Source organism: Peromyscus eremicus, chromosome 8a, assembly GCF_949786415.1.
Source record: "Peromyscus eremicus chromosome 8a, PerEre_H2_v1, whole genome shotgun sequence".
Classification (NCBI taxonomy): Eukaryota; Metazoa; Chordata; class Mammalia; order Rodentia; family Cricetidae; genus Peromyscus; species Peromyscus eremicus.
The window spans coordinates 79,777,161-79,791,593 of NC_081423.1; the positions used below are offsets into that span (position 1 = coordinate 79,777,161).

At 45.1% G+C, this 14,433-nt stretch overlaps 1 protein-coding gene across 1 annotated transcript in view; it reads right to left on the reverse strand.

Annotated features, from left to right (window-relative positions):
* The window catches only part of Kpnb1 (karyopherin subunit beta 1), a 30,117-nt gene extending 16,046 nt beyond the window's left edge, over positions 1–14,071 (reverse strand). Inside the window, exons 1-9 of the mRNA XM_059271645.1 lie at positions 13,657–14,071; positions 13,503–13,561; positions 11,150–11,332; positions 7,116–7,316; positions 6,005–6,157; positions 4,164–4,223; positions 3,570–3,659; positions 2,975–3,085; positions 1,287–1,388 (exon numbers count right to left, since the gene is read on the reverse strand). Of these exons, the coding sequence (XP_059127628.1) occupies positions 1,287–1,388; positions 2,975–3,085; positions 3,570–3,659; positions 4,164–4,223; positions 6,005–6,157; positions 7,116–7,316; positions 11,150–11,332; positions 13,503–13,561; positions 13,657–13,696 (999 nt within the window). The 5' untranslated portion in view covers positions 13,697–14,071. The remainder of the gene's footprint in view (positions 1–1,286; positions 1,389–2,974; positions 3,086–3,569; positions 3,660–4,163; positions 4,224–6,004; positions 6,158–7,115; positions 7,317–11,149; positions 11,333–13,502; positions 13,562–13,656) is intronic.
* Between the last annotated feature and the right edge of the window lie 362 nt (positions 14,072–14,433).

The following is a 14,433-nucleotide window of genomic DNA, read 5'->3' on the forward strand; positions in this document are numbered from 1 at the left end:
ACACATGCCTGTAATCCCAGTACTGGTAGGTGGAAGCTGGACCGAAAAGTTCAAGGCCATCCTATTATATATAGCAAGATTGAGATAAGCCTGGACTACATGCAAGCTTGTCTCAAAGGACAAAAAAAAAAAAATAAAATAAAATAAAATAAAATAAAATAAAATTAAAAAAAAAATCTGTTCCACAGGAAAAAAAACATAACAAATATATCCAAGAGGAAAAATATTAAAGACAACCACTGTAGGTGCTGGAGAGATACGTAGTGGTCAAAGGCACTGGCTGCTCTTCCACAGCACCAGTGTCAATACACAGCTCCAGGAGATCCGACGCCCTCCTCTGGCCTCCAAGAGTACCAGGCACCCAAGTGGTGTACAGACATACAGAGACCAAACACACAAGGTTTGGGGGGAGGAGAACCTTAGAGGTATCAAGCAAAAGCTTATCCCTATCCTACACTCTGAGACTGCTCTATGGAGAGAGAAGCATGCACACCCCTAAAGCAATTATATTCCTGTGCAAAATACACATAGTGCTCAGTGTTCTTAGCACTGCTCCCTCAGGATGCTGCCAGATCCTTAGTCATACTTCACACACACTCCACCACAAAATACTGCAGTGACTACAGCAGAAAGAGAACAGTGGCAAAACAGACACAGTGCTCATCAAAGCACTTCTGGCTGGGCACAGTGGCACACACCTTTAATCCCAGCACAGGAGGCAGAGGCAGGGATCTCTGTGAGTTCAAGGCCAGCCTGGTCTACAGATTGAGTTCCAGGACAGCCAGGGCTACACAGAGAAACCCTGTCTTAAAAAACCAAAATAAACAACCACTCCCAAAACAAAATGTATCAAGTGATTTCACAAAGATATTACAAATACCAAAACAGACATTTAAGGTAGCGCATCAATTCTACATTTTCCTTTTCTTCTTTGAGGCAGTGGGCAGCAGCAAGGCGTCGTATATGCCAGGCAAGCTTCCCACTACTACTGAGCTGTACCACTGCCAACAACCTGTATTTACTGCAACCTATCCAGAACACGTCCCATTAGTGCAGCTACTACAGCACTCAGGAAATCAGCACAGTGTCTGCTTTGTTCACAACCAAGGCATACAGGATACTCAGGCATAGTCTTTTCACAGACAACTCAGTGCCTTAGCTCAGCTACTCCTTAGTCATCTACAACAGAACAGCAGATGGTTGCCAATGTCCTCCATGGAAACTGTTCCACATGCAACCAACCCACCCTAAGTAAGGTTTCTCACTCATCCAGTCAGGAAGCTCACCTGTTTAGTTAGTGTCTGTGTGAGGATGGGAACCAGGTACTGTAGTGCTCCCTTGGCATAAAACTTGCTGGTGTGCTCAGGGGGCCGTCCTTGTTCTGCTGCCTAAGGAGAAACACAAAGTAAGCTAGCTGTAATGAATATTACAGGAACACAGTGAGAACTGAAACAGGTATATAAAGCTAATGGTAATATTCACTGGGACATTTGGAGATACTGCTTACACTTTTACCAACCTCAGTGAGATTTATGTAGCACATCTGTGCATACACCTATGCATTATATGCATGTTTATTAAAGAACAAGTCAGCCTTTAGAATTATATTCTTGCAGCTGCTACAGTGTTTATCTAGCATGTGCAAAAGCCCCTGGCTTATTTCCCAAAATTGCATAAGTCAGGCATGGTGGCGGTATGGCATAGAATCCCAGTACTTGGAGATGGGGGAAAGAGGATCAGAAGTTCAAGGTCCAGGGCTATACAAAGAAACCCTCTGTGTGTGTGTGTGTGTGTGTGTGTGTGTGTGTGTGTGTGTGTGTACCAGATCATCCTTGAATATGTTAAAAAAAAATTTAATTCATCTTAATAACCTGATATCCAGGGCTAGAAAGATAACTCACTTGGCAAAACATTCGACTTAGGGCTGGAGAGTTCCATCTCCAGAACCCACATTAAAACAAAACAAAACAACTGGGTGTGTTGTGGAGTGTAGTGGTGCATGCCTTTAATTACAGTGCTTGGGAGGCAGAGACAAGAGGATCTCTGTCGGTTCCAGGACAGCTAAAGCTACACAGCAAGGTCCTGTTCTGAAAACAAAACAAACAACAACAACAACAAAAAAACCCAGGTGCGTATGACTTGCAATGTAAGCTTATAATCCTGGCACAGCGGTGCAGAGCCACCGGCCACCAGCACTGTCAGCAAACCCCAAGTCCTATGAAATAGCTCACCTAAAAAACAAAAACAAAAAAACCCACACACGGGATGGGTAACACTGGAGGTTGGTCTCCATTCTCTGATCTCTACACACACACAGCAATGCACATTAAAAAGCAACAAAATCTGATATATAATGTTCTTTTGGCTCAAGAGGTGCACACAAGTTACAGAAAGACAGTGCGGAAGGCCGTGCTGGAAGAAGAGCTTCAGTGTCAGGGTTCCAAGTTAAAGATAGCCTTCCTTTCCCCATATCGGACTCCTTCTCCAGAGCTAGTAAGTTATCAGTTATGCAACTTGGGCTTGTATTTCAAAAAGGCCGGCGCTAGTGGTGCACACCTTTAATCGCAGCACTCTGGAGGCAGAGCCAGGCGGATCTCTGTGAGTTTGACGCCAGCCTGGTCTACAGAGTGAGATCCAGGACAGGCACCAAAGCTACACAGAGAAACCCTGTCTTGAGAAGCCAGAAAAAAAAAAAGAGATTTCAAAAAGGAAAAACTTCCGGTCAGCTGACACCTCAATAAACTGACAACCTGCTGCCCCCTTGTGTTCACAGGAGAATCACCAGTATGAATACCTAGAACCGGCAAAAGCATAATCTGTGGCATTACTGAGGGGATCTGGCTAGCAGAAAAAGCACTATTATGCAGGGACAGTAGCCCAGTCAGAACGGAACACTTCCAGAAGAATGATTACCCACAAAGAAACGTGTAAGCACAACAGCAGCTCTTCTCAAAGGTGCTCACCCCAGGCTCACCTCTGAAGCCTCAATGGCCAAATCCATTTCCTCATCACAGACATTGGACCAAAATTCTATTCCTTGTAGGGCCACCTCATCAATGTCACTTTTCATTGCTTCAATTGTGATCTTAAAGAAAAAATGAAAAAGATACCCCAGACCCCAAGTAAGTATAGATTCAAGTTAGACATCCTTTCAACCAGATATTTGAGATTAAAAAAACACAAACTATGAAGTTTAGTCTGACATAAAAAGCAACAAAAAGAGGAAAAGACTTGCAAAAATAGACCTCTTTGAACAACTAAAGTCAGTACACATTTTCTCGGCACACCACTGGTAAATTTACCATTCATGGCAGGGCTCATAGCTGCAATCCCAGCCCTTTAAGAGGTGTGCTGAGTTTGTAGCCATCCTGAACAGTGAAATCCAGACCAACTGGAATTAGTGTGAAACAATGTCTCACAAAAATAAATAACAAACCCTAACATCCATACTCAAGTAATCTTGACTACATAATATTAAGTTTTTAAAAACCCCACAGAATTACAAAATAGCAATTAAAAATAATGAGCCCTGCAACTAGTTACAAGTTCAAATTACATAAAATACTTACTGCAAAAAGGGCAGGACCCATATATGTCTCCATGTACTGGTAATACAATGACATTATCTTCACTAGATTCTGTAAAGCCGCCACTCGTACCTTTAAGAACAGATTAAACAGTTACTAAGTGACTAAGCAGTCTGCACAGGAAAGAGTTAAAGAAGTAAGGTATCTGAACAATGCTGTCACTGACCCCAATCAACCTGTCCCCTCCATTTTCACTATCTCCTCCTTCTTATCCTGCCCCCACCATGTTTTACCAACCCCTGGAAAAACCACAGCAGGGTTACACTCACTAGTGCTCACTAGACTGAACATGCTCCTTTCACTAACTTCAGGACTCAAGTTTAGGTTACAGCAACAGCAATGCCATTTCCATGTCTACAATGAAGATAATCACGGGAACAACTCATGGCACTAATCAACAAAGGTGACCAAAATCTCCTTTTCAACCTTTAAGAGGGTAACAGTCCCCACTGGAGAAAACTTTGATGAATAAGACTAGTTTAATTCACCGATTCCCTAAATTTCAAACTGGATGATAGAGCCAGCATTTCCTAGGAAGACAAGGAGAGACAATTTTCATAAAAGCAACAAACTTACCCTTGTATCTGGACACTGTGTGGCTTCACAGACCACTTGCATGATAAAGTGCCGTTCAGACTGCAGAAAGGTAAAGAGCATTAGGAATGCATTAACTCCACGTAGGAAGGTTTCAAGACTCTACAAAGAAAATCTGTCACTATGTCAAGGCCCTGTAACACTCTGGTACAACCTATCACCCTGCCCTTAGGCAATAAAGGGTATAAGCAATTTGCCTCTGGTGTCTTCAGTATGACCCTTCCCTCTAAGGAGGTCTTTAATCTTTTAATTACCAAGGTGACCTTCCCAAACAAGGTATTAGAGAGAAGGCAGATGGGAAGATGTAGGTCACGAGGTTTAAACAACAGATAGTGAAAAGAGAGAAAGAGAGAGAGAAAAACCCTACATGTAGGAAAACCCCTTTCCTCACATGTAAATTTTAAGATTAGCAGGGCAGAGTATTACATGTGTGGAGGCAGAGGGAGGGGGGATCGCTATGAATTTGAGGCTAGCACGTTCTATATAATATATAAGTTCTAGGCCGCTAGGACTACATAGTGAGACCTTGTTCCACAAAATAAAAAATTTAACAATATTCAGAACATTTGATTTCAGAGACAAAATTTGATTTCTATGAATTGACAAATTCATATCAAATGTGGTAAAGGAAAAACAAAACAGTGAATTTCATCATTACCCTTCCTAAATCACCTGTGACCTAAAAGGAAAATTCCACTTCTGAACCAATTAAAATTAAGGCAGCTCTGAAGCTGGGCCTGGTGGTACACCTTTAATCCCAGCACTAGGGAGACAAGTGGCTCTCTAAGCTCCAGGCCAGGCAGGCCTACACAGTGAGACCCTGTCTCACGTCAGAACAAGAGTAAAGCACACACACACACAAATTAGCTCACTGTGGTAGCCTAGACCTCACTACTCCACTCAAAGGCCAAGAAATGAAAAGAACTGAGCCAAGGTGTCAACAAACAGGAACCCCCAAATACTTTCAGACCATATGGTTCAGTAATTCCACTTCTGACTACAAGCTAAAAAGAACTGAAATCGGCTCTCAAAACCATCCATACACGCATGTTCACAACAGCACCGTTCACAGTATCCAGAAGGTGGAAGCAGCCAAAACGGATGGCTTAATACACCAAATGCAGCACACTCCTACAAAGGAGTCTTACCCAGACTTAAAAAGAGAATTGTCAGGCATGGATGGGTCTTGAAGACAGTATGCCAAGTTAAACAAACAAACAAAACTAGCTACAAAAAGGCACGGACAGGCCGGTGAGATGGCCCAGTGGGTCAAGTACTTACTGGGCAAGTCTGATGACCAGAGCCCAACCCCTGCAACCCACGGAAAGGTGAAAGAAGAAAACAGAGTCTAAAGTTGTCCTCTGACTGATTCACTGTGTGTCCCCCCCTCACACACAATAAATGATAGTAACTCCAAACGTGACAAGGAGAATGCAGTCTGACTCCATTCATGTATTTATATGCAGTATCTAGTCATCCAATTCACAGAACAGAAAGTAGAATTGTGGGTGCTAGCAACTGGAGACTGGAGAAATGGAGTTAGTCACTAGGCATACAGTTAGTTTGCCACATGAAACACTGTGAAGAATGCTTCTATAGCAGACTGGATAACTGATCTTACACTGAAAAAATGGTCACCATGATGAATCTGGTGTTTCATCAAGTTATGTACTTCATGGAAGTACCTCACAAGAAACATCAACTAGAATGGAGAGGAGTGCTTCTAACAAGGTAAGACTTTCTAATCTTAAAAGTCCAAGCGATGTTTTAAGTCCTCCAGTCCTCATCCTCTGACAGCTTATCTATGTGTCAGAGAAACATACCTCTTTGTCAAAGTTTGCTTTGGTGAACTCCAATGAGTTCAGGAGTGCGTTAGTAGCAGCTAGCTTCACATTATTGCTAGGTTCTTCTTTCCTCATCCCCTGTATTATGGCAGTCAGAATCTCATTGGATTTGTCTTGTAGCTGCTCTGGGTCCTGAAACAAGCAGAGAAATGCAATGGTCACAACAACATGCTGGTGGCTAATCAGCAATCTTTTTAATTACATAATCTACCTAAGGGAGTGCCAGTTCTCACACATTTCCACTGGGGACAGTTCTGCAAAGTACCCACAAAATATCCCCCAGAATGGTACAAAATTAAACTGAAACAAATCAAATTCATTATCCCTGACTTCTTAACATGTTTCTGGACACAGGAAGCACTGGCTTTTCTCCCTTCTGTGTACACAGAGATGGCAGCAGTCTTGGGGCTTTTCCCACCTGTGCCAAACAAAATAAAGCTTTAGAACAGTCAAGGACCTGGGTACAACATCTAAGGATGTCTAAGTTCAGGTCAAATGTTATAGGCTACGTAATAAGTCAAAGCTGAACAGATACCAAGGAGTAACAGTCCTCACCAGCAAGGGTCCAGGGAGGGCTGCATCTAGGACTTCTGTGGTTATAGTAACTAAATCAACTATAGCAATTGAGAAAACTGGCTTACAGGCAGTAAGTAAAAAGGCACTGGAACATTCACAGTACCCCAAGAACCCCGAGCCAGCACTTGATAAATGGAGGCAGAAAGGGAGTTCAAGGTCAGCCTGCAATATAAGAGACTATCTCAAAACAACAACAAAAACCCAAAGCATCTCATACGGATCTTCAGTGAGTTTGTTCTTTTTATTTTTGTGCTGGAGATCACACCTAAGGGTCTCATGAATGCTAGGACTCTACCACTTAGCTACACCCCAACAGCCCCATTCTGAGTTCATGACCTCAAGTTCCTTACTTCAAAGCATGATTAGTACTTTGAGACTACAGGTCCAAAGTAAGTATTCCCATCTTTAAAGCACTACAGCAGGCTGGTCTTTCCATCTGAGAGTCCCAGTCCCACTCACATGACAGCTAAAAGAATCAAAGTACATAAATTAGAAACAGTAGGCAAGTACTTACTATATCTTGGCAAATGTAACCAATAGCTTCCAATGTGGACTCTTTCATGTGCTCTGTGCTGTTGGGGTTTGTAACATTGGCTACCAGTTGAGGAATGAGTTCCGGCCACTGGTTTACTGGGATCTCTGCACAAGCAATACCAGCCACACATTGTGAAGCAGAACTAGGCCGGTAAGTTTCTGTGCCCAAAGTCTGCAAAACCTGGGAGGGTAGGGGGATGACAGAACAGAATATCAATTTGTAACATTCTTTGAGCATCTTTTACCCATCACCACCCACTTCATCATGCGTCTGATTTTTGTTCACCTCACCCCACAAAAGGACTACTTAAGTATCAGCATGGGTATCCAGAAGCTAAAAGCAAAACCTACAGCCAAATGAATGTCTACCTAACTCACATTTCACTTCAAAATCAATACGTCAGAAACTCAAGAGTGAGAAGAAGCATTGAAACAGCAAGGCAGGAGTAATGGGAACAAAATACATTTTCTGGGCAGTTGGTGGTAAGAAGACTATGGACACTGACTTCTTGTGTGGACAGGAAGGTGGGGCTGTGGAATGAGTAGCTTGCAGCACCCAGGTGAATGTAATTCCCAGTACACTAATCTAATCTGATTCAAGAAAGTGATTTTCTCAATGACACGAACAAACCTCATTTCTGGTCACCAATAACCCAGTACTGACTTACAGAAAAAGGTTTGGGATTGTGTGAAACCTTCATTTAAATGTTACCAAAAATCTAAGACTCAACCATTATATAACTTGCACTCTCAGAGGATTAAGTTCTGTATGTCTAAGAAACAAAATACTGTTCTTAACCATCACCAAAAAGTAAGTAGTCGGTGATGCCAAATGGAGAACCGCTTGTCACTAAGCATGTCTCATTGGAAATGGCAGCCACACAGCATTTATACAGGGTAATGGCACAGATTCAGATAAAGAATGAAGCCACAATTTGCCCACAGTTAACCATTACCATGATCAGCTAATTCAGACCATGAACTCACTAAGAATCATCAGTCCACTCAAAGGCAAACAGTTAACTGTTCCTGGCATGAACAGGACAAAGAGAAGCTGCCAGATATTCAGGCCAGCTCTGCTGACTGGGTCCGGTCATTTAGTGCCCTGCTGTGCAGCTATTAGCTAGTAGGAACTCTCTTTCTCTAATATGGTGTATCATGTTTGCCAGCCTCCACCCTGACAGATCCGCCTGATACCAAATAATTCTGATCTTACAGCCTCTCTAGGAACAGTAGAGCTAGAATGGACATCAATAAAAACCATATGTCGAAGATGTAAGTGGTGGACCCCCCGGCTCATGCCTATAATCTTAGAAGGCTTAGGTGGGAAGAACAATGTGAGTCCAAGGCCAGCCTGGGCTACACAACGAGATCCCTTTTCAAAACAACAAAAACAAAGTGAAACAAAGGAAAAAACGAGGTAAACTCTCAGGAACAGAATGGGAATGACCCAATCTGATTCAAGTCCCAGCCAGACGCCCAGCACCAGGGAGGGGAAGGGAAGAGAACTACCAGGTATGTGGTAGAAGTCAGTCTAGGAACACAGTGTGACAGTCCCAGCTCCAAAAGCACACACCTTTAATCCCAGCACTTGGGGGGCAGAGGCAGGATGATCTCTGTGAGTCTGAGGCCAGCCTGGTCTACAAAGTGAGTACCTGGACTGTTAAACAGAGAAACCCCATCTCAAAAACAAAGAAAGTGAAAGAGAGATTTTTCAGTCATAAAATGTATTTCATTTATGTCCAATAGCTAAAAGAAAGCGGGATTAAAATATTATTATACATGGCTGGAAAGGACAGTTCAGCTATTAAGAGTGCATATATCACTTGCAGAGGACTCAAGCTTGGCTCCTACATCAAACAGCTCACAACCACCTATAATTCCACTCCAGAGGGATCCAACACCGTTGTCCTTCATAGGCACCTGCACTAAAGTGCACCCCCACACACATATATTATTAAAAATAACGAGAACAGCTAGACATAGTGGTGCACACTTTTAATCCCAGCACTAGGGAAGCAGAGGCAGGTGGATCTTTCTGGGTTTGAGGCCATCTAAGGCTACATAGTGAGACCCTGTCTAAAAACAACACTTTAGAAAAATGTCATTTCCAAGAAGGGACAATTTGGATAGAAACAGCTTTATATACTCCAGGAGTCAAAGTAAGTTGCTTTTCTAACTTGCATGCCAAGTGACAGGCATAGAAAGCATGACTGAAGGAGAGAGGAGGGTCACTGCTGGGGAAGCATCAGCCTCAAAGAATACTAATTTGCCTAAAGCTGGCGTCGAAATCCAGCAATTACTATGTCCATAATCTAAACCTGCAAAAGCACACAGAAATTTCTCATTTCCATCTTAAATGCCCAGAACAAATTATGACTACACAGCTGTTTAATTTACCCAGCTTCCTTTGGCCCTTATCCACGTAATGCAGGCCACTAAATAACCTTATTAATTAAAATCAAAGAAGACAAACCTGCCTGTTTGAATCCTAGGCTTTAGCTGGATGGCTAATTCAACAACAACAGCAAACCTCACAAAAAAGCCATGATACAAAACAGCAAAGGACTCTCTCTGTATGTTCCTTAAAATCCATCAACTGAACCACAGTGTTGAGATCTCAAGTTTTTCATAATCTAGTACATAAAAGAACCAATAATAGGGCCAGCCGTGGTGGCACACACCTTAGATTCCAGCATTCAGGAAGCAGAGGCTGGTAGATTGTGAGTTTGGGGCCAACCTGGTCTAGTGAGACCCAGACGCAAAATAAACCAATAAAACAAATAAATGTTCTGTTAATGCCATACTCCCATTTGCAAACTCTTTACATTTGGAAGACTCAAAATCACCTAATTCTCCCTCGGACTTTACACAGTATCATGACAGGAACTAGCCGCTGAAGCTCACAGAGAGCCGCCTGACTGCTGGAGAGATAGCTCAGCAGTTGTTAACACTTTCTGCTCTGCTAAAGGACCTGAGAATTCAGTTCCCAGCACCCTTGTCTGATGGCTCCCAATGGCAAATAACTCCAGTTCCAGGGGCCTGACACCCTCTTCTGGCTTCCAAACGCACCCAAACATAAATAAACACACATAAATAAAAATGAAAATATTTTAAAATATCTCTGAAAATCCAGGCATGGTGGCATACACCTGTACCCCAGTATTCAGGGTAAAAGTATGAAGGTAAGAGTTCATAGCACCCCTTTTACAATACTGTAAATTCAAAGCCATCTGGATTACTTAATACCTTGTCTGTCAGTCTGTCTGTCTGTCTGTCTGTCTCTCTCTCTCTCTCTCTCACACACACACACACACACACACACACACACAAAATCAGAGTGCAGTGTGGTGACACATACCTACAATCCTAGGACTTCAGAAGTGAAAACAGAAGACCAAGAATTTGATGCTAGCCTAGACTACATAAGACTGTATGGAAAGAATTCCCAGCTTCGTTCTAGAGATCCCTAATACATAAAATACTTCAGTCTCTTATGTGGTGCTAAGGAGAGAACCTGAGGCTTTGTAGATACTAGAAGTACCAATCACTGAGTTAAACTCCCACATACAGAGATATAACATTAGTGAAATTTCTTAGGTGCAGGTGATATATAGCACCAAAACCTGCATTTCTCCAATTCTTGTTTGTTTTTTTCAAGACAAGAGTTTCTCTGTGTAGTTTTGGTGCCTGTCCTGGATCTCACTCTGTAGACCAGGCTGGCTTCGAACTCACAGAGATCCGCCTGCCTCTGCCTCTTGAGTACTGGGATTAAAGCATGTGCCCCACCGCCCGGCTTGCATTTCTCCAATTCTAACTGCTGCAGTTACCTTAGTCAGCTGAACCTAACCTATGGCCAAATACCTTTTACCACACTGAGAGATTTTAATGAAACAAAATTTCTACCTTCAGGTTAAGTTTAGGTCTTAGAAACATATCACTGTCAAGTTCTAAGCCATGCAAATGACCAAGATCTGACAACACCATTCCTTAGGCTATATGACAGTCACTTACATAGTTCTTGACTTCCCGTCGAGCATTAGCATCAATAGCAAGCCACCTCTGCTGGTACTGTGCCTTGATATCTGGATCTTTCGATGTCAAAGAGTTCTTGATTTGTAGACCAGCTGCAACTCTGGCAACCTGACTGTTTCCTGGGTTTGCCAGCACTCTGGACAGTTCCACGAGGAACGTGGGCTGTTGAGAAAAAACACAGTTGTATCTCAGAAATTCCAGCTTCCTTGTAGAGCACTAAATTACTGAGGCACACACCAAAGAAATTTAGATCAAATCAAAACCTCTGAGGAAACGGGGAAATATCTATTTGAAGTGGTGCCTGCCTAGATTCAACACTCAAGAGCTTTCCTTGGGTTCAAAACTCTTAAGGCCAAACAAAAACAACCTAAGCAATGTAACAAGACCCCACTTCAAAGCAAGCATTACTTACTAGACAAAGAGACTGGATCTTCCTACAAAGATCATCCTTTGCGCAATCTTCTGCTAGCTCCCCAGAATTAAAGCAAATCTGACAACCTGACAGTGGGTTATCCTAGGGATAAGAAGGCCCAGCACTGCCAATTTGCTGAATAATAGGACAAGGGAGGGAGAAAATTGGTGTACACTTTAAAAATTTTAAATCTAGTCCAAAAACAATAACTCAGGGCAGCTTTCTGAATCTTGTGCAAGTGATCTTTTTTAATAGAAATATATTTAAGTCTGAAACAGATGTAAGGGCCCAGTCCTCTGCAGTTTAGTTCTGAGTGTTCAGCAGAAGGGATGTAAGTAAAAGTGATAATACTCAGCAGAATGGGGGGAAAATGAAGATTTAAAAAAAAAATGACAAGTTGTCTCAAAAAAATCATTTTGTTTAATAGCAACACATACCAAAAGCCCTCTCACATTTTGGACTAAGAGTGAATCATGCAAATACCTTTTTTTAGATAAGAGGCCCAAAAGCTATTCTAAAACTTTTAACACATTCTAGCATGCGTGTACACACACACACACACACACACACACACACACACGGGGGGGGGGGGGGGGGGGGGACGACACACGGACGGACGGACGGACGGGACGGGACGACGACACGACCCCGTGTATGAATCTGCCTGAACAGGAAAGTTAAAGAAGCCAAAAGTAGACGTATTTCCTCACTATTAGCAAGCCCTAAAAACACAGGAGGTAACTCCCAAGGTTTATTATGTACCACTGAAGAGTGTAAGGAGCAAGGTAAAGGATCTCCCTGCAAATCGGCAAAATAATATACCATGAGTGGAATTGTCAGTCTACACTAACAGGGAAATGCTTGAAAGGGGGTGAGTTAAAAGATAAAAGGTTAATATAAAGTCCCTTACCTAAATACCAAAAAGAAAAGCAGTTTGTACCAATGGGTTTTGTCACTTTATGGATGTTACTATTTTACCGAGCTATCACAAAGGACTACATTTGGTTACACTGTTGTTGTTTTTTCCTTACTACCTTTAAGAGACTTTCAATACCATCCACCCTTCCCTGTTATCTACTCCCTAAAAGAGGGATACGAAAGAGAAACGTTCTGGCACCAGACTATTTCAATCATCTCCCATTTTCCCACACAAAGGTGAGTCGTTTTTTTTGTTGTTGTTAAATGTACTTCCTAAATCAGTAAATATGAAAAACGGATTTACACCTCTGTGATTTCTTCAGGGAATAAGGCTCAATCTCAGGAATGAGCTTCAGACTCTGGTCAGGGTACAGCTCCCTAAGGATGAGGTCCCTAATGATCCAAGCTCAAACACAATACACATGCACACTTAGCTCAGGGGAGGGATACAGGGCACGAAAGAGAAAAAAATAGTGGCAGTGGGTTCAGAGGTGGTCGGGTGCCAGGCGTGGCCATGAGCACAGACCAAGGGAACTGGGAAAGGGTAGGGCTCTAGGAAGTAGGTACAGACAGCTACAAGAGCCATGGGACAGGAAGGAAAAGCCGGCCCCGGCCAGTAGACGGCAGGCAGCAGGGCGCAGAGCTTCCACATGGCCCCTAGGCCCGGCTCCCCAACCCCCACCCTTGCTGAACACGCAGCGCCATGCAACCTAACTTCCCTTCCCTCCCTCTTTCTCCCTCCCGCTGCACCGCCGCCCTCAGGCCGCACGGCGATTGGACAGCCATCACCCCGGCGCGCCTCGCCATTGGACAGACGCAGGGCCCGGGGCGGGACACACCCACCGGCTTCCCGATGGCGGGGTTAGGTTGGACCGGGCGGGGGGGAAGGGGGACGAGATGGGGCGGGGTGGGTTCCTGAGGCCTGGGCCTCCAGGAGGGCGGGAAGGCCCGCACGCAGGGATGGGGACGCGGCGGGATGGGGCGCGGCGGGGCAGCACGCACCAGGTTCTCTACAGCCGCACGCTCCAGGAACTTCTGCGCCGCTTCCAGCTCCAGCCGATCTGGGGGGAGGAATGGGGAGAGGTAGCGGGGTCAGAGGGGCCACCCCCTCCCCCACCCCGGTCACCTCAGCCCGACCCCCGGCCCCGAGTCCTACCCGGAGACACGGTCTTCTCGAGGATCGTGATCAGCTCCATGGCGGAGGTGACGGCGGCGGGGACTCTTCCAAAGACGACGGCCCGGCCTCTCGGGCGGCGGCTCCAACTGGGGATGGGGGTTGGGGGTCGGGTGGGAAGGGAGGGTGGGGTGGGGGGCGGGGGTCACCACAAGCCCATTCACCGGCTGCCTCCGGGCAGGCGCTCTGTCTCCCCTTCCTCCCCTCTCTCCTTCCTTCCGCCCTCCTAATGTGCTAGGCGGCGGCAGCTGCTCCTCTGGCGGCGGGGGAGGGACCCCGGGGGCAGCTCAGAGCGCGGCTGGTGCTCAGGCGGCGGAGGGAGAAAGAAGGAAGGGCGGCAGTAAGTGAGAGGCGGATCGCTAGAAGGGAGAGAGATTGAGGGAGGGAGGCGGAGGGATATCCTCGCCGGACCTCTCCGCGGCGGCGCCGCGCTGCACGATGATTGGCTGCTGCCGCGGCTACGCAGACTCGCCAATTGGCCAGAAGGTTAACGTTGAAGGGCCGCCGCGCGCCTATTCGCCCGCGGGCTTTAAGGCCCGGTTGGCTGGGCGGGCAGCGGGATGGGGAGCGCTCATTGGCCGAGGGGAGGGACATTGGGGTGGGGCAGGAAAGAGCCGGCTGCTGATTGGGCTGGCCTGGTAAAGGCCTTCGGGCTCACACCGGCTGTGCGCGGGGAGGAGGGCGGGCGGAAGGTAAGGCTCGGAGCGCGCCCGATTGGCTAGGACTCTGGACGTTGATAGGATGGGGCGCCGGGAGAAC